This window comes from Bufo gargarizans, chromosome 8 (assembly GCF_014858855.1).
Source record: "Bufo gargarizans isolate SCDJY-AF-19 chromosome 8, ASM1485885v1, whole genome shotgun sequence".
In the NCBI taxonomy this organism is placed as follows: domain Eukaryota; kingdom Metazoa; phylum Chordata; class Amphibia; order Anura; family Bufonidae; genus Bufo; species Bufo gargarizans.
The window spans coordinates 46,621,682-46,642,930 of NC_058087.1; the positions used below are offsets into that span (position 1 = coordinate 46,621,682).

Here is a 21,249-nt window from a genome sequence, read left to right on the forward strand (position 1 = left end):
TCCGGCGGCCGAAAATATCGGCCGAAAATGGGCCTAATCCATTTCGGCCGATATTGGTACATATCGGCAGAAATTATGGTTTTGCCTCATAAACGCTTGCCGCTCTAAAGAATCTCCGGCTCAGTGCTGCGCAGCCTGCTGTGTCTGCTCTGTGCTACTGCTGTTGTTAGTGTAGCGTGGCCGAGCTCTGTTCGTTCCGCGGTACAGGAGCTTTTGTTTCCTGTACCCGGCCGGACTGACTGGAAGTGCTCACTTAGTGTGCACTTCCTTGCAGTCCGGCCGGGTACAAGAAACAAATGCTCCTGTACCGCGGACCGAACAGAGCTCGGCCACGCTACACAGGCTACACTAGAGGTGACAAGGGAGGGGGAGGGGGGGGTGTAAAATGAGAGTGACAAGGGGGTGTGTAAAATGAGAGTGACAAGGGGGGGTGTAAAATGAGAGTGACAAGGGAGGGGGGTAGAATGAGAGTGACAAGGGAGAGGGGGTAGAATGAGAGTGACAAGGGATAGGGGGTAGAATGAGAGTGACAAGGGAGAGGGGGTAGAATGAGAGTGACAAGGGGGGGGGTAGAATGAGAGTGACAAGGAGGGGTAGAATGAGAGTGACAAGGGAGGGGGTAGAATGAGAGTGACAAGGGAGGGGGTAGAATGAGAGTGACAAGGGAGGGGGGTAGAATAAGAGTGACAAGGGAGGGGGGGAAATGAGAGTGACAAGGGAGGGAGGGGGGGAAGAGAGTGACAAAGGAGGGAGGGGGAGAGTGACAAGGGAGGGAGGGGGGGGGAGAGTGACATTTTTTTAGTGACATGTTGTTTTGTACAATCACTTGTGTATGAGGAAGCACTATGTTATATAATATGATTTATTAAATTCATGAAAAAGAATTATTAATAAAATCATTTAAAAAAAAGTATTTTAAAAGTATTTGGGCAAAAAGACAGTTTCGGTTTCGGTTTTCGGTCAAGGGCATCCTGAATTTTCGGTTTCGGACCAGAATTTTCATTTCGGTGCACCCCTACTTACAGAGCAAACTGTTTAAATCTACTCTGCAACCAAAACTTACCACAATTCTAAGAATGTAATATTTTTTTTTTCTAAGTAAGCATTTCCAGAGAAATGCAAATGAGACTTCTATTTTATGTGCCACTTTATCACACTTGTCATGCCGGGCCGTACCTGAAAATATTTTTTCCTTTGCCGAGAAAGTATGAATGCTGCTTTGTATTCTCCAAAGCCTAGTGCCCGTGAATAATAAATATTATTTAGTTTTGGTCTGAATTAAATCATTCCGGTGGTGAAAATGCATGTGGCTATAAATATGTCAATATGCAGAAGTAAAGTTTCTAAAATACCATTTTAGAGGAAGTAAATCTTGAAAATTGCTATTTTATAGGAAGAGTGTAACAACTAATAAAACAGATGCTCTGACAAAACGGGGGAGGGGGAAGCTACCTGAGTAGTCCACGAAACCATATAAATTCTAAGCAAGGCGTCTAACTGCTAAGAGAAGTACCGATGGAAAATTGACTTTTTTTTTAATTTCACATTCCGAGAAAAATATTAGGTTCCTTTCGCATCTACTCTACTATTCACATTAGAATGGGTGGAAGTTTAAAATGAATTGCCTATGACTAAATAGTTTTATCTAGAAATGAAGAACATTTGTTCATGGTCTAGTTTATCTTGATGTAATCGATTTTCAGTCTGTTCATTTGCTTCCTGGAGACTTTGAAAGAGCTCCCCCCCCCCTTCCTTCTTTATCAGAGGCATTTTGTGCTCTTTGAAAGCATGTGTGCACGAATGGACCAGAATATGAATGCACGCATACTTATTATTTAAATGCATCTATATGCTGTATCACGTTCTGCTCTCTGGATCTGGAGGGCTGTCAACTTTTTAGCAGAGCTGTAGATTAACAGGTGCTTTTTACACCTATTAGCCCACATTTATTAAGCAGTTCACTCCAAGCGTTGGCAGAAACGGTGCCAGCATGATGTTACAAGTGATTAAATGTTTGCGAAAAAATGTTTGCGGAGATTAGAGAAATAGGAGACATAAATTTAATCTAAGTTAGTTAGAGGTTTTCCGAGATTAGAAATGGAATAAAACAGAATATCCTGTACTCACCTGACAACTCTGCTACCACTTCAATTCTGTTGCTTCAGGGCTCTAGACGGTCTTTCTTTAAAGGGGTTGGCCACTTTCTGGTGACTGTAGAACAATGTGTTCATAAGATGACTATATGAAATTTACTAATATAGTCCTTGTTGAAATTCTTCACCATTTTCTCTATATCATAATGTATGCCCCATGTCTTTTGCGTTGTCCACACAGAGATCTCTTCCATTAAATGGCTGCTGATGGAGGGTCATGTGACCAGGCAAATAACCTCCATGTGATGTCTCTTCCATTAAAATACACTGTACCTGCCATCTGCACTTGCACTGTTGGGAGTTCAGTGGAGGTGCAGTGTATTTGAATAAAGAAGACATCATATGAGGGTGATTTGCCTGGACACATGACCCTCCATCAGAAGCCATCTTATAGACAGGACCTCTGTGTGGACAGCACAGAAGATTTGCCGAACAAGGCGGTGTGGCTCATGAAAAATAGCAAACGGCGAAGAATATCAACAAAGGTATTAGTAAGTGCTTCAAAGCCATCTTAAATAACTAATGGTCACAAGTAGCAATGCAGCAACGACTTATGACTCCCATCTACCCAGGTGGCATCAGCAGTGTACTGCTCGGAATACCTCTAACTATAATAGGTAGTGTGGGGGGTTAGCTCATCTCCGGGGGTCATTCAAACAAGTATCTTCGTCACACACATCGCTTTTATTTGGCACCTCAACAAAACAAACACCTGCTCGGCTGTTCTCTAACTAAACATATGGTAAAATCCCTGACTCACCTATAGAGTGCTATTCAGACACAGTGTCAGGTCCGGCTTTCTCAGCCAAGCGTATATCAGCCCCCCAGGCTGTAACACGGTAAGTCCAGGTTATGTCCTAGCCTCATGGTTTCTTAGCCTAGCCCGGCTGGAACCACAAGCCCATAGCCTCCCTTGGCCTCTGTTTGAAACCACCCTCCGAACTGACAGTCTGGGATGTGCTTTTATCCCCCAGTAATGATCCCAGGTGATTACACCTGGGGATCCCTCATGCTAGGGAAAACCTGCCCTGGAATGGGAGGGGTGGATTGGCAGCTACCTCTACCAACCTAGCTCCTAATCCAAGTAAAATCCAGCCCTTAAATACTAAACAAAATAGCGCCTTGCTGAAGCCAGCACCACTCTGGAACTTTACTTATCTCACCCAGTTGAGGAACCTGCATGAGATATACCCATCTTCCAGGATCCTTATTCACTTTAGCGTTCACATAACCACTCCCCCCCCCCTTTGTTCAAACCTGTGGAGGTAAACACTTGCACCCACCGGATGCTCGCGACATGGCATCCGCCTTATCCTACAACCTTCTGGCTCAATGCTCCCCCTGGAATATGTGGTCAGTGTCACCTTTTTACCCTTATTCTGCCCTGCCCAGGCCAGCCGAGTTTGGTTTGTCACTAATACTGGCTTTCTACCTAGTAGAAAATATCTAAGGGACTTGAGTGCCCATCTAATGGCCCGATACTTTTGTTTTACTCTCTGGTCTCGCTCTCTTTGTTTCTTTGGCTCTCGCCCATGCCCTTCCAGGAACCTCCACTTTTTCACCATTCCTTTTTTTCTAGTTTTTTTTTGCATTTCTGCTTCTAGACTTGCTAGCTCTGAAACGACCATAAGTTCCACTTTCAAGTTCATCCTTTACTTCAGCAGTGGTTTCCTCAGCTTTGGCGGCAGTTTCAGAGTCTTCTGCTTCCTCAGTGACTTTTTCCACTTCGGCAGATTCTCCTTCAGCCATTTCTTTGATCTCTGCAACATCTGAGGATCTGTCCCACTCCAAGTCATCGGCCTTAGCTCTTTCAGCTGTTGTCTCTTTGTTGTCTCCACTCACTTTGTGAGCCTTTTCATACTTCTCCGACAGGGTATTATATACCGGCCCTCTTAACTCCTCCTTTTCCTTCTTATCAAGGTTGGCGGTACGGGGAACACCAGGGTCTTTAACAGACTCCTTGTCTTCTGGCATTCCCTCCAGAGGTTCAGCTGGGACATTGCTCTCCCTTTGTGCAGGATTCATGAGAGCCATCCCACAGTAGGATACAGGATCTACATACTGGTCATCCATCTCCTCGTACTTCTTCCACAGAAGGGCTTCTGGCTATTTGGAAGGCCTTGTAGGCGGAGGGAGCGTCTTTCAGGACCAGGTCCTGGCTACCCACTGCCATGAGTATCTTGGTGTCTGCATCCACATCAGCCCCATCAACAGGTTCAGCAGAAACATATTCCATCTTCTCTGCCTCGGTCGGCACCGCAGCGTCACCATCTCCAGCCCCCTTCTTAACAAGCTCTGGCTTAGACTTCTTGGCATCTTTCAGAGGACTCTTCTCTTCAGGTTTCACATTTTCATTTGATTGAGCCAACCTGTCATCTCGAGAAGCTCTTGCCTCTAACTCTTCAAGCTTAGTCCTCATTTCTTCGACCTGCTGCTCGAGAGCACGCTTAGACGTCTCCAACTCACAGACGTTTTTCCCGCCGTCGTCCTTTGAGCTCACGAGATCCTCCATCTCTGCTCTAAGTTGCTTGTTCAGCCTCGCCAATTCATCTCGAGCCTCACGTGCTTCTTCAAGGGCCCTAGCCAGAGAGAGGACTTGGTCTCCTTTTCCCGAGCTTCAGCCTCCGCTCGGTCACATTCTTCGGCATATCGGCCCGAGATGTATTTCTCTTCAGCCAGGAGCCGGTCAAACTTCAGTTTCTTCTCAGATTTTTGCACCAGCTTGTCAGAAGCACCACGCTCTTTGGCCTCCTGTTCCAGCTGCTCCTTGCTATGCTCTGTTGCAGCAGACGTAGGAGTACCCCCATTCTCTTTAGGACACCCTGTGGGGGTACCACCCAGGGTCTCTTTAAGCACTTTGTCTGTGTCTACTGTAGTTTTTGGTGTCTTTCTGGAGTCTTTACTCTTCTCCTGGACATTAGGCAGTAGATTCTTCAGTTCACTCGTCTCTTTCTGGGTCTCCTCCTTTGACCCTTCTATAGCCTTCTTCAGTGGCTCTGTGAAGACGACTAGTCCCTTCTCTAATACATCCAGGGATGGCGCGGAGCGAGCAGAACCATCTTTAAGTTTGCAGCTGTACTGACCTGCCGGGTCAACTATAACTGTCTGGATCTGGGCCTGAGACACTAGGTACATAGTATTCTTTAAAGGCTATGGACACCTTTGGGAAAATTATATTTTTATGATTGCACTTTACTCATTTTGAGCTGAAAATCATTTTTTCAAGTCTTCTGAGCTATAGGGTTTAAATTCGATTTGCAGGCTGTCTTTATGTTTTACGTTGAATACAGTCACCTGACAGTTTATGTGTAGTGCTCATCTCTGATCTCCTGATCTCATAAACACTCAATATACACTCACCTAAAGAATTATTAGGAACATCTGTTCTATTTCTCATTAATGCGATTATCTAGTCAACCAATCACATGGCAGTTGCTTCAATGCATGTAGGGTTGTGGTCCTGGTCAAGACAATCTCCTGAACTCCAAACTGAATGTCAGAATGGGAAAGAAAGGTGGGCTACAACAGCAGAAGACCCCACCGGGTACCACTCATCTCCACTACAAATAGGAAAAAGAGGCTACAATTTGCACGAGCTTACCAAAATTGGACTGTTGAAGACTTGAAAAATGTTGCCTGGTCTGATAAGTCTCGATTTCTCTTGAGACATTCAAATGGTAGAGTCCGAATTTGGCATAAACAGAATGAGAACATGTATCCATCATGCCTTGTTACCACTGTGCAGGCTGGTGGTGTAATGGTGTGGGGATGTTTTCTGGGCACACTTTAGGCCCCTTAGTGCCAATTGGCCATCGTTTAAATGCCAACGGCTACCTGAGCATTGTTTCTGACCATGTCCATCCCTTTATGACCACCATGTACCCATCCTCTGATGGCTACTTCCAGCAGGATAATGCACCATGTCACAAAGCTCGAATAATTTCAAATTGGTTTCTTGAACATGACAATGAGTTCACTGTACTAAAATGGCCCCCACAGTCACCAGATCTCAACCCAATAGAGCATCTTTGGGATGTGGTGGAACGGGAGCTTCGTGCCCTGGATGTGCATCCCTCAAATCTCCATCAACTGCAAGATGCTATCCTATCAATATGGGCAAACATTTCTAAAGAATGCTATCAGCACCTTGTTGAATCAATGCCACGTAAAATTAAGGCAGTTTTGAAGGCAAAAGGGGGTCTAACACCGTATTAGTATGGTGTTCCTAATAATTCTTTAGGTGAGTGTAGCTCAATTCTTATAAAAATGTGCACTAGCGGTAGCATAAATCTGGCAGGCTGATCCCCCGCAGGAACAGCATGCCCAAGCAGGCTGCTGCTAGTGTGAAACTAGCCTTATATACTTTTTTTTGAAGCAAGGAGATCAGCGATAAGAGCTACACATGAGCCGTCAGAAGACAGGATTGAAAGAAAACAGAAAATGACAGCCTGCTAATTAAATTTAAACTCTTTATCTCAGAAACGGCTGAACATTTTAAATAAAGACTTATTAAAAAAATAATTTTTAGCTCAAAATGAGTAATGTGCAATCATAAAAAAATAAAAAAACTAAGATGTCCATAGCCTTTAAAGGACACTTCCATGTAATTTAGTGATTTTTTAAAATTACATACTAATAATATATATGAGAATATTGTGTAAAATGCAATCATAAATAAATGTGCACATAGCCTTTAACTACTTTGCGATCTTTGCTGTAAATGTACGTCTGAAGACGGCACTTTAAAGATGGCGCCTGTTTGCGAGTGCAGCGGGCGCCATAGCCACCTGGTTTCTGACGTTTCAAACAAGGCCGATAACAGACATTTAACCCCTCATCTGAGCAGTGAAGACATGGGTTATGTTATAGTGTTAGCCCAGAGCCTCAAGCAGGTTCCGATAGCTATCACTGGTATATTTCAATACAGACCAGCAGGTGGCAGCACTGTATTGGAATACAGTGAATGATGTGTTCTGTGATGGATATATACCCATTATAGAATACAATTGGCAATCTAATGATTGCTGTTTATAGTCACCTAAGGTGACAAAAAAAAGGTAAAAAAGCTGTTAAAAATGTAAAAAAATATGAAAGCTCAAATAACTCCATTTCCTAAAATAAATAAAAAAACTATAAAAAAAAACATCATAGGCATCGCCACATAAAAAAATGCCCCTACTATTAAAATATAATATATATAATATAATGTCTATAGCATACGGTGAATGACGTAATGGAAGAAAAATTCTGGATGGCCAATTCACCATATTTTGTCACTTTACTCCCCCAAAGAAATTGAGTAAAAACTGTTTGAAAAGTCACACACACTTCAAAATATCACTAAAAAGTACAGGCCTCCCTCCAAAAATGAGCCCTTACACAGCTCCGTACACATATTTACAAAAAGTTATAAGGGTCAGAATATGGCGAAGAAAAAAAAAATAAAAGAATGAAAGTAATGGTCATTTTTACCACATAGAGATCTTGGCAAAAACAAAACCCATACAGCACTGGCAGAATTGTATTTAATCCAATTCCACCAAAAATCCTGCTCCCTGCTACATCATATGCAATATTAGATGGTGTCATTATAAAGTACAACTTGTCCCACAAAAAACAAGCCCTCATATGTTTTTAGATAGCTTTTATACTGCAGCATGGCTCCTACAGTCCCCAACAGATTGTTTACATATCTGTTTATCTGTGTGATCACTTCCTGCCGCACTGCACTGTGGGTCCCAGCGCAGCGCGGCATCTCCCGGTTTCTACATTCTAACATTGCGTCCCTGCACCCCCCCCCCCATACATATTCATGCCTCATGCACATTACATGGGAGGAGGTTTCTATGCTAACCAGCATAGTGATCTGCCTCCATTCATTATAAAGCTCCATGCCCGGTGACATCACTGGACCGGAGAGTCGGGGCTTAGCGTGTTGTCGGCCGGCCTAGTTACCGCCCCTCCATCCACACTGCATAATTACTTAGGATGCCAGTGACATCAGTGGACCGGAGGGTCGGGGCTTAGCGTGTTGTCGGCCGGCCTAGTTACCGCCCCTCGATCCACACTGCATAATTACTTAGGATGCCAGTGACATCACCGGGCTCCCTGCGCAGCGGAAGAGGAGGCTTTGCTCGCCTGCAAGGGACCCGGTACGTCACTGAGAGCAAGAAAACAGTCACTTCCGGCCAAGAATTTACTGGATGAAAACGGGGCTTGAGAATTATGTGCAAAAGGTAGTACATGCATGTTTGTAATGTGTAAGGCAGTCTAGTACTATTAGAGCAATGTCTCCAAGCCCGGACAACCCCTTTAAAATAACAAAAATAAAATAATTTACGAAAAGATCAGAAGTCATTCATTGTGACAAATATACAATAATAAGAACGATATACAAAGGGGTAGTGTTTATAGCTCTGTGTATTATATTGATTCCATTCTTCATATGGGTCCTAAGCTGCAAGTGACAGGATATCAAAAGCGGCTTTAAATATTTGTACTTTTTTTTTATTTTTATAAAAAATACAGAGATGTCACCCTATTGATTTCTAAAATTGTGTGTATTTTCAACTCTGACAACATGAGGCTACAGGCTCCCTTTGATCATTTCGTTGTACTCCAATCATACAGGCACAGAAGATATTCATAGGAAAAATGAAATATAAAATCCCCGCTGAGCTTGTTGTCTGTATCATCTTTTTCTGACTTCCTGCTTGGAAACAACAGGCAGTTACAATCACTTTAGAAGTGATAAATGACAAGAGCTAGGAAACAATTTAATATCTATTGTCATTCCAAGGAGAAGGCAGTTTAACTTATTTATCTTGTCCTGGCGTTATCTCAGGTAGCACATATATAATATCGAGTCTCGTGTGCTGTGCCTTAAGCGGTTCAGCAGATAGTCTCACAGTATGTAAGATTTTATTCTCATGACCGCTGTTTTAAAGAAAAAACGCATCCAATTCATGAGAAAGGCTTATGATTTATTTTATGCATGCAATAAATCATAAAAAGAGGAAGACAACACATACCCAGTTGACTTTCTTAGGCCCCATGCACACTAGCGCTACTCTACGTCTGTACACGTCTAGAGGCATAGCTTGAAGCAATGCGCTTGAATAGGGCTTAGCTGCAGTGCCAATCACAGTCTGGAGACATTTCTGGAAAAAAGTCACTTTTTTCTAATCCTTGACAACTTCTTTAAATCTTGGACAATTCCTACTTGTTAGATTAGTCCCTTGACAATGACATTATTGGAAGGTGTCCTACTGGGACCCTCAGCAATGAGTTGTAAGCTTTGGAGGAACACATCTCTAAGGCTTCATTCACATCTCCGTTAAGGAGAATCCAGCAAACAATCCCAGCCAGACAAAAAAACATTGCGTGCAAAGGTTTTTGTCCGGCCAAAACCCATCATTTATGGCGGAAAGCAGCCGGATCACCGCTCATTACAGTCAATGGGAATCTGGTGGTGAAGTGGAGAATCTGGCAACCCCAGAGCCTGCGAAATCCAGCAGGGTGCTCTGTGTCGGACCAGCCTGCTGGATCTCCTAACAGACATGTGAACCAGGCCTAAGTGTTTAATTTATCTGCACTGGTACTGCTGTGAAAATTAGGCATTACACAGTGTCCATTCAATTAATTCATTCCAGAGAGAGAGGTGCTCCAGGTAACTGCTCTCTACCCTGCACTATTCAGTCAGAATTCCCTGCTATGACAATGTGTTTTCTAAACCGGAGAAGCCCTTTACATTTAGCCTACTAATACATGAAAACGTGAATATATAAAAAAAATATATATAGGGCAGCGCTCCTTATATGTACCAATCTGGGTGCCAGTGTTCAACCCTTGATCCTGGGTCCATAAATATATAAGAAATCCATGGCACTCCTCTGTGGACGGTGAAAAAACAAGTCTACTTTTACACTCATGTCACAGCAACGTTTCAGTCCCCTCACGGAACCTTTAGCAAGCCATGTTTCGGGAAAAGTTTTGGGAGAACTTTTGGGAGAACTGCAATAACATAAAAAAGATTAAAAAAGAAGGACCCCCTTTAAGCTCTGATATATTATATGACTGTTCATTTAGCTCTGGCTCTTATTTTTTACAGTGGATACTAGAAACATCAGAACAACCCAGGGTTCTTTTACAAAGGTCGATGCACCGGCAATAATTTTTAATGGACCCGATAATTGCCTGATCATTTTGCAGAGAGGAGAGTTGCATTCACATGCAGCAATCATCCCCTCTGTAGGGGGATGAACTATCACTACAGTTTACACAGGGTGATGTGCTGCAGGCAAACAATTTTAGGGCTCACATTCAAGATGCGATTACCTGACGAACAAGACTTTGCTCAGTCATTGGGTAATCGTAAGCATCTTTACATGGGGCAATTATCAGGAATGAGCATTCACATGAATGCTTGTTGCGAATAATTGCCTAGATCCCCAGCCCATGCAAAATGGCCTTTAGACAATAACAATACCTCGCTATTCTGTCATCTGCAAAATATACAAAGCAAAATACTAAATAGTTACAAAATATTACCTTGGGTCCTGTCCCATAAAGGAAGAATGGTTTTCCCTGTGACAACTAGAGGACAATAAGGTAGGAGTCATATTAGTGCCTAAAGTTGCATGAAAGATCCCTCTGTTATAAATGGCACATGGTAAGTGGAAGGCTGAGTTACGAATTGCACTGGAGCCCTAGAAAAAGTATCTCCCTGAACTTGCTAACAGGCAAAAAACCAAGGAGGGAATGTAACATTTTGCTCCACAAAGTGAAACTTTTTGCACTTTTACACTACCCTCATTACTTTTACAAAAAGTGGGTTAGGCATTGACAAGGGAAAGGGAACCACACATGTAATCCCCACAACCAAATTCATTTACCTTTTACACCACCCCTCACCACTTTTACAAATAGTGGGTAGGGAGTGGGAAAGAGGAGGTGGGCCATAGATGTGATCCCCGCTGATGGACTCATTCAAGATGTGTGCCTGGTTAATTGTAGACTACATATCTATGCCGGGTCTCTTGCTGGTGTAGCTTTCTTGTTTTGGCGGGTGGAACTCCCAGAGATGCACCAGTATAATTACCTCTCGTAAACACAACTGGGATTAGAAACTACGGTCGTGATACATTCCACCCTAAGACACCAATTTTACCATTCAAGATGAATTATTTACAGGCCCCACCCAAACACTATTGGTTAGGAGATGTAGTATATCACTAGGTCCTACCCAACATAGTCTGTAATAAAGTATAAGCAGCGCCTTCTTCAATTTGGTGTAGCCCTTACAAGCTCTTGCAATATACAGTATATCGGACCTGCTGGATCCCTTTCTAAGATTACATGCGGGAAGCTGTCTGGAAAAGAAACATGGGTTTAAAGAGGACCTTTCACCGATTATGACAATGTGAACTACGTATACAGACATGGAGAGCGGCGCCCGGGGATCTCACTGCACTTACTATTATCCCTGGGCGCCGCTCCGTTCTCCTGCTATGCCCTCCGGTATCTCCGGTCACTAAGTTATAGTAGGCGGAGATTTCAGTCACTAAGTTAAGGTAGGCGGAGTCTACCCTTGTTCTGCTGTAACGCTGGCCAATCGCATCGCAGAGCTCACAGCCTGGGAGGTTATTTTCTCCCAGGCTGTGAGCTCTGCAATGCGATTGGCCAGCGCTACAGCAGAACAAGGGCAGACTCCGCCTACCATAACTTTGTGACCGAAGATACCGGAGGGAATAGCAGGAGAACGGAGCGGCGCCCAGGGATAATAGTAAGTGCAGTGAGATCCCGGGGTGCCGCTCTCCATGTCTGTATACTTAGTTCACAATGTCATAATCGGTGAAAGGTCCTCTTTAATAAATTAGTAATTACTGCTAAAATTGCCCTCATGTTCAGTATTATGCAGCATCATTGAAAATGCCTGTTGAGGAAAAGCAAAACCCTCTATAGATGTAATGAATGAGCAGTCAGAAGCTGTTCTCTCCAAATGTAATTTCCATTCTGCAGTGTTGCAGTAAGTGCCTGGACACAATCCATAACCGATAGATATTTAGATTTATGAATAATTACGAAAAGTCAGTAGGTCTATTAGGTTTATGTCACACCACACTATATCAGACTCTTCTGTGTTTTAATATGCTGAGTAATCATGTCAGCTTAAATTGTATATTGATTTTCATCACAGAAATTATTCAATTAAGATTCTCTAAATTCAAATGCTCTTTTTAATTTATAAGCTTATATGTCATGTAACTCATGGTTATCTTCTGTACAAATATATATATATATTCATATATATATATATATATATATATATATATATATTCTCTTAATATATATTTATACCATTCAGCACTCCTTTTTCTGAGATGTTGAAATCAACAATTAGACTGCATGCAGTCAGCTCCCTCTAGTGGTGGCTGCAGGGAATTTGGAACTTTCTTTTAGAAAAGCAGAGCTCTGAAGACAAATAAAATGTATCCTGAAATTTGGATCGAATTCCACTTTGTTGGATTCGATTCGCTCAGTTCTACTATCTATCTATCTATTAGGAAGTAAAAAAAAAAAAAATCTCTGCAAAGATGTCCCTCGCCTATTTTTTAAATTTTTGTATTTCTGTATAATGTTGTAGCGATTTTCATTTTGAAAACAAAATTTCTACGGACTTCCACAATGGAGGTACACACTTCTGTCCTGCATTGTCTAGATAGACCATGCAGCAGGATGTGTGTGCTTTATGGCAGCTGCAATTAAAGGGAGTCAATGACTAATAGAGTTTCCAGGAAGAGATGGATCACAGCTTCTCCTCTAGAGACCAGTGAAGGCAGGGAAACTACAAAAAGTGCCTTAGATGTGTTGCTATAATTTCTTATCAAAGCCTCCAGAACTACAGTAAAGCTATTATGTGTCATGTAACACACTGCTCTCTAATTATAATAAGATGACTTTGCTGACCCTGTCCTAGTCTACACAGCAAAGACTGAGTTTCAAAATTCAGGGAACAGCAGCCTGTGGGAAATTAGAGTTTTTTTATTTATTTATAGTTGTTAAGGTTGGAAAAAGACAAAAGTCCATCAAGTCCAACCTGTAATCCTGTAATCAATGTCCATATTTCTTTAAAAAAAAGGGTTGGGCCAAAGGGAAAGGGTGTGTAGAACAAGATTTTTATACATTGTCATAAGCCTCAATGTTATTTTAAAATAAAAAGTAATCTAAACCTTTTATGAAGCCATCTACTGTGTTTGCTGTGATCACCTCCTGCGGCAGGCTATTCCAGAGATTCACAGATCTTACTGTACAGAATGCTTGTCTCCTCCTATGACTGAATCTTGTTTTCTCCAATCGTAGGGAGTGGCCCCTTGTTTTTTTAGGGGGGTTAACACAGAATAGCTACCCTTGATATTTTTTGTATGGTCCGTTTATATATTTGTACAGGCTAATCATTTCCCCCCCTTAGACATTTTTTTTAAGGCTAAACAAATTGAGTTCATTTAATCTTTGCTCATAACTAAGATCTTCCAGACCCTTTATGAGTTTAGTTACTCTCCTCTGTACTTTTTCTCACTCCAGGGCATCCTTTTTATGGACTGGTGCCCAGAACTAAACTGCGTATTCCAATTGAGGCCACACCAACGCTTTGTATAGTATGCCACAAAAAAAGCCACAGATTGAAAAATAACTAAAAATTAATTAAAATAATATTGTTGCCCCTGAAGTTACAATGGCCTCTGCTTTGAATATTTTCAATACATAATAGTCTTTAACTATAGTCAACATACAGTCAGTCCAGATCTACCAATTGAGGAAGTAGGTAGTCCACCATTCATTTAATTCATGTTTTGCCGTTTCCTATTAGCAGTGCCCTGCTTTTTAACATTTATCATTTTTACTACTTCAGACATGATGGGCTGAAAGATCCAGCCAATCACGCATTTCAGTGGGAAAATTGTTCTTTACTGCTTCTTTGGATATCAGTCAAGGGCATCTTTTATTATTACTATACTGTGTATGGTACAGATCACTGAAGAAGTTTTCTTTAATCCTACTTTTTTTTCTTATTCTGGGTGATATTTTGGGCACCTTGTGACCAATTCCTAGTTTTCCATAGAGTCCCAGAATGAATTAATACGGTAAGTTTCGGGAACAACCCTATTTTCCGTGCTATTTTCTGTGTTTTATCATTTTTCTTCTCTAATTTCTCTAAGTCTCTTTTAAACCACTTTTCATGATAAATGTTGCACCCATCACAGCGTGATGGAGTCAAATCATAAACTATTCTACCAACGCTATGCTTTCCATTCTCGTAATTAGATTATTATGCATAGATTGATAGCTTTGGCTTTGCAAAGCATAACTAATCCACACTGAATAATAGATTTAATCACCTTATTGAGAAAATTTGCCAATATTTAATAGAGATTTTGGACTTTGGCTCAAAAAACACCCTTTGGTATGAAGGCAAAGTGCCAGTTATCTATTCTGTAATCAAAATTGCAAAGCTGGCAAAGAATAATGTAATTGTAGTACAGAGTGTATTTTGGGCATAAAGCCAGCTGATGTACAATATTAGATCTTGTGTCACTGTTGAAAACCCTAACTAAACTGGAATGTAAGTTACAAAGTTACTTTTAAAGCTGTAAAAGGGCCACAAAATTATAAGTGACCATAATGTACTTATGTGTACCTGCAGTTTTCTTTCAGATACAAACATATATTATATCAGCTCAATATAAGATGTGTGTATTACACAGGTATTTTCTACTAGAAACAGTGAGGTGAGAATGCAGGGACACTATCAGGGCCGGTGCAAGGATTTTTGCCAACACAAGCAAAGCTACATTTTGGTGCCCCCCCCCCCCCTCGCAGCTCACCTGGCCCTGGTCCCGTCTGCAGCAGCTGGCTTCTCCTCTGTGTGGTCGTGGTATCTTCTCTCTGCTTCAGACAATCGCTGGTTTGAGGACCGTATTTTTCACCCTCTAAGACACACCTAGGTTTTAGAGGAGGATAACAAGAAAAAAATATTTTCCATTACACCTCAGGTCAGACCAGCAATCAGACCCCCAATGTTAATCAGACCTCAGATGAGACCCCCATGTCAGCCATCAGCCCCCATCCATCATGCCCCCACGTAGGCCATCATACCCCCATGTCAGCCATCAGCCCCCCATGTCACATTTCTCGCTCTCCATGTCACATTTTTCCGCCCTCCCCCAGGGTGCGCCCTAAGGCAGCCACTTGGTCTGCCTTATGGTAGCACCGGCCCTGGACACTATACAGTGACACAGCAAAGAGTGCCTGCATTTTTTTCTTACGATCACTCAAAAGCTGTTTTGTTGCACACTCACCATAGATTTCTGCAGCATAATGAGCATGCTATGGATTTTAACATCTGCAGAAACCTTGTTTCCATGTGTATTGTGCTGTAATTTGATGCACATTTAGGGGGACTGTGCACCCTGAATCTACAGCATGTAAATGCACTCTTATGCCATAATTTCATTCATCTTCTCAGTAAACTATGTGCAGTGAGCCCTTGAGGAGCAGGAGCAGAGGATAGGAGTAATAGTGGCTCTGACCATAGGATGCGTCACAGTAGTTTCCCTCAGGCGTTGCTTCCTAGGGTGAGAGGAGGGTGCACCTTTTCTTCCCTCCCAGCACTCCCTGTAGCTAGGGGTCCTGCCTTATGGTTTGGGGTGATGGTGGTTGTTATGGATGTCTGGCAGAAGGTCTAGTAGTGCAATGGCCAGCTTATAGAGTGGTAGGAGTCAGGAAACTAGTCCAGAGGTAGAAGAATAAACATCTATTTTTACTTGAGTGCAATGTTGTAGTACATCCAACAATAATCTGTACATCGTGCAAATCCTAATCCCAGATGACAAGGTATAGAGTCTGGCAAATAATAGCACTCTTGGTATGCTATCTTGCTAAAGTCTCTGTCTGTCTAGAATCTCTGGCTAGCAACTGTAATCTGGCTATTGTGGCTGAAGTGTTTACTGTGGGATATAGGTTTTTAGAAGCACATCTGGCCAGGACGTGGTTAGAGGGGTTGTCCCATCTCAGACAATGGGCATATCGCTAGGATATTCCCCCATTGTCGGATAGATGCGGGTCCCACCGCTGGGATCCATACCTACAATGAGAATGGTGCGGGGAAATGAGCGGAGGGCGCACTGAGCTTAGCTATTTGCGCCTGCCCCATAGAAATGAATGGGAACAGTGACCGCTATGGGAGCAGCGCCTGGTGGTGGATGGACCCCAGGAAATCCGGAGTCCTCCAGCCACAGCTCTCCCCGCTTTGCTCTTGCTTTTGGTGCGGGTCCCAGTGGTGGGACCTGCACCTATCAGTCAATGGGGGAATAGCCTGGCAATATGCCCCCATTGTCTGAGATGGGAATACCCCTTTAAGTGTGATGGGTGGCTTAATTTTAGTCCCTCACAAGCAGCAAAGTCTGTAAAAGCTGAAAATGCAGGTTACTTTGCTGACTCCTACACTTTAGCCATTCAGATTTCAAGTTATTGTGTTTCTTTCTCTCTCTTGCTCTTTCTGTAGCAGAAGAAGTAATCCTCACAGAGTAGGAGCACATGTACGTGCTTACTTCCTCCTCACTCTCTAGACTAGACCTCCTCCTCTAGACAGGAAATCAGACCAGCTCACTCCTGCCATGAGGGGAGGAACAGGGTGGTTAACCCTGTCCCTGCCAACCATACCATGTCATGATGGGCATACATAACATTAAATAACAATAGGAATATATAATTTGCAGATATCCCCTGACAAACATGCCAATTGTGGTGTAGACCCATTAACTTTAATAGGTCCGCGATCTGCAAGATATGACAAAAGGACATGTGCTATCTTTTGCAGTGCAGAGGCGCAGACTTGAAAGCCTACAAAAGGGCTTCTGAGTGCTTCTGTGGGCTTCCAATCCGTGCCTCTGCACCGCAAAAGATGATCAAGAAAAAAAAGCCTCTCAGGCCATGAGCTGAGCGCTGCGATTGGCCAGTGCTACAGCATGGGAGAATGAGACGCCGGCAGGTTCCCCTGGGTGGAGCCTAACTATGAAGATACCGGAGGCTATACCGGGAGAACAGAGCGGCGCCCAGGTATAACAGTAAGTGCAGGGAGATCCCTGGGCGCCGCTCTACATGCCTGTATAGTTAGATTAGAAGTTTTATTCTAGTGAAAGGTCCTCTTTAAATTTCACTTTTTCAAGGCGTCTTCCTTCCATAGACATAACTCATATTTTGCACTAATTTATTTATTGCACGTAAAATGTAAAAAACAACGGTTGTGCGTTTTTGATTTATGACATTTACTGATCACCATTAGAGACGAGTGAATCGAATCCAACAAAGTGGAATTAGATCCGAATTTCAGGATGAATTCGATTCACCACTAAGCTGAATTTCCTTGTGCTTCGTGGTAGCAAATTGATTTAACCTGAGATATTGATTGATTGAAGATCTCGACCGAAATCCCGTGCGTGCTGGCGTATGACGTCAACACGCCATCCAACGTGATGACATCATCTCGTGCCACGCGAGATTTTGTGCAAGATCTTCAAATAAGATGGCGTCAGCCGGCCTGTCACGAGCAAATGGAGATGGTAAGTATGATTTTTTAATGTTAATTTTACACAGTACTATTACTCTAAAATGCAGTAATCATTTATGAATGTGGCATCTGAGGAGTACAATGATGGGAAACGGTGCTATCGCAGCCCCCTGTCGTTGCACTCGCTACTCATCACAAAGCAGTTTTTTTTGTGAAATTCAGTGAATCAGCGGAATCAAATTTTCCAAAACTTTGCTTATCTCTAATCACCATAAATGATGTGTTTATTATACTGTACTGGTTGCTGCGGTTATGGGGATATCAAATGTATCTACCTGTTATTTACTGTTTTGTGACAATTATTTAAGTGTATTAAACATATGTGATGGTTGCAATTATTTTTACATTATATTAATTATTTAGCTATACAGAAATAAAATTTAACTTTTATATATTTTTTTCTACCTAAAATGTATTAGCATTTAGGTAGACACATCTGCTAATGACTGTGTCTAGTGACTGTGAAGAAGAATAATAACACTGGGTGTTAGTTGAGAAAATCCACTTATAGACATCAGTGGAGCTGTTGCTCACTGTTAGTGTTTCTTCCTCCCATGCAGCAAGTACTGGGTTGAGACCCAAGATAAGCCTGGTGAAAGGAATTGTCTAATAAAAGTTAAATATACAGAGCTATCCTCTATAAGTATATTGGGAAGGCTCCATTCCCAACTCCTGTGTAGTAGACACCACATCGGACTGACAAGAACACAGCACTGTTGTGCGTAGGATCTCCTACTTTCCTGTATAGTTTCTGTTATGCAGAGTGAACAGAGAAACGCAATGGACCTGGACATCTGCATAATCTTGAAAGGTTCTGACATTAGCCGTACTAGCCATCTTTTTACCAAAAATGACCTTTTGGGCACTTTAAATACCTTTCTTTCTAGAGCCCTTACTTCCTATTAATAAAAAAAATGTGACCCTCCTTCATGGCCGAAGTGTTTGGCGGCTGAATTTTGTTATTGAAAAAGTTTCAAATGAAGACAAGGCTTGGACACTGTAGTGGAATCTCTAAATGCCCTTCAGCTGTTGACTGGTGCTTGATATTATGCTGGGTGTTCCTGCTGAGAGAGGAGCAGAGATAGTTGTTTCATCTAGATTATAGAAAGACATGGGACTTGCTAAGACCCCACTGTTAATCTTTAATTAGTTCTTGCTCTGCACTGTCTATATATATCTTTTTGCTTTCTTGTTTGGTTTGGGTTGAAGGAGTCAGTCTTTGTAATCAACTCCTTTAAAGTGAGCTAGTATCAGTGCACTTTTTGGCCATGTACTTGTGTTGGCATACTTTGCCCTACTACATAGCTGTGCTATCGTGCATTGATCCTACTAAAAGGCACAATACAGGTGAAAAAGAACTGCTAAAAACAACCCAACGTTGATAGCATCGGCTTAATTACTGTTACTTAGCAAGTTGCCATGTTCATCACTGAAGCAAATCAATCATTTTCTCACCTCTTTTCTTACAGGACTTGTCTGAAAAGGAAAATTCAAGAGGAAATGCTTTGGAATCCCTGAAAGCAAATTTTTACTGCGAGCTGTGTAACAAGCAATATCACAAACATCAGGAATTTGATAACCATATAAATTCCTATGATCACGCACACAAACAGGTGAGACTTCCTTATGTGGTTCATATTTTTTACCACATTTTCCAAATGAGACTTATGCAGTACATATTTGTAATACGATGTCTAGACTGCCATGGGACTATACTATACCTCTAGGAGCATAGGTTTTTTGTCACTTCATAGGGAATTTTTGACAAAAAATGGTGGCATGGTCCATCCATTGTATGTCGTATTACACAGCTATTGTATCCTAAAAGCATTGTCTTTACCTGGACTCTAGAGGCTACCATACATAAATGGGGTTGTGTCATCTCAGACTTTGATAGACTAGGATATGCTATCAAAGTCTGGTAGGCGAGGGTCCCACGTCTGAGACTCGCACCTACCAGAACAGGCCCCTGAAGGAGAGTGTGCCACGCATGCTTAGCATGCTCTAAATTAATTTCTATGGGAGTTCCAAAAATAGCCAAGCAATCTTGCTGGGTAATTTTTGAAGTCCCATAGAAATGAATGAATAGCACACTGCATAAGCAATGCCACCGCTCTATTCAATTCTATGGGATTGGCGGAGGCGACCGAGCCAGTGCTCAACTATTTTAGGCAGTCCCATAGAAATGAATGCTGCTCTCTACTCACTTTGGGGGTCCTTTCATGGTGATAAATGAGGGTCCCAGAGACGGGACATTGGTGACATTTCCTAGCAATATGCCACCAATGTCTAAGATGAGACAACCCCTTTTAAATAACTACTGGTCATATGCTCATTTGCCAAAGAGCTGTTTCCTTTGACTTATTTCAATGGGAAGAAAGGTACAATCTGCTGTCAGACCCCTCTAGCAGTGGAATAAGCTTGTAGGACTGAAGCATTAGCATGTTGAGATCCAGTGTCATTCCAACTGAAGGAGAGTCGGGCCCTCATACTAATTCAATTATTCACCAATCTGGCTGAAATCATGTATGAAATAAGTTGTACTGCACACCCCTGTGGGATGCTTCTGGAGTCACCATATGTGATTCTCCACTGTTTGCAGAGTATATTTTATCTCTTCACTGAGATTATTACTATAGTTTGTGTACAATATAAGATCAGGTTCACCTACCTGACAATGTGATACAGGTTGTCTAAATTGTAGATATACTCCTGAGAAGGCCCTTCTTGTGTTGCCTGTATGACTTAAAGGGGTTATCCAACCCCATATAATGCCCCCTCTAATGTCCTAGCCCTTCATATAGATTGTACTTACCTTGCTCCCTGGCACCAGTGTCGCTTCTGATGCCTACATAGCCACCGCTGCATCTCCCCGTTGCACGAATAGAAACACCTGGTGACAAGGGTGGGGGACTGGTTGGGGAAGCCAATGGCAGGCCACGACAGGAACCAGCCTCCCTAGCATCGCAGATGAAACTAGGGAGGCTTGTTCCCATCGTGGCCTGCTATTGGCTGTCCCCTCGCCAGATGTTTTGATCTGCGCGTCGGGTAGAAGCAGCGGCAGCCGTGCGGGCATCAGGAGCAATGCGGGTTGCGGGGAGCAAGGTAAGTACAAGCTGTGTGAGGGGTCCGAGCATTATAGGGGCTGGATAACCTATTTAAGCTTGGATGTGATAAAATTAAGTGTGTAAAGTTTAATTGCAAACATTGGAGAACAATGTGGAATTGTCTCTACAGTCTGAGTGAAATCGGTCAAAATCTTACTTGAGGGAGGGAAAATACAAAATTTTGTTATGGGGCCCTATGATATCTGCACTGAATCAGGACAGCATTTATCATGGAATGTATTGCTTTCCAAGATTCTTAGTTTTTCTCAATTACAATCCAAAAAACACACATTAAATGTTTTCTATTACACTGGCCCCATTCTATATGTGCCTGAGGAATATAAGAGGGCGAGCCCCACTT

At 42.4% G+C, this 21,249-nt stretch overlaps 1 protein-coding gene across 1 annotated transcript in view; it reads left to right on the forward strand.

Moving 5' to 3' along the window:
• The window catches only part of ZNF804A (zinc finger protein 804A), a 175,061-nt gene that overhangs the window by 117,226 nt on the left and 36,586 nt on the right, over positions 1 to 21,249 (forward strand). The window contains exon 2 of the mRNA XM_044304445.1: positions 19,251 to 19,394. Within this exon, the coding sequence (XP_044160380.1) occupies positions 19,251 to 19,394 (144 nt within the window). The remainder of the gene's footprint in view (positions 1 to 19,250; positions 19,395 to 21,249) is intronic.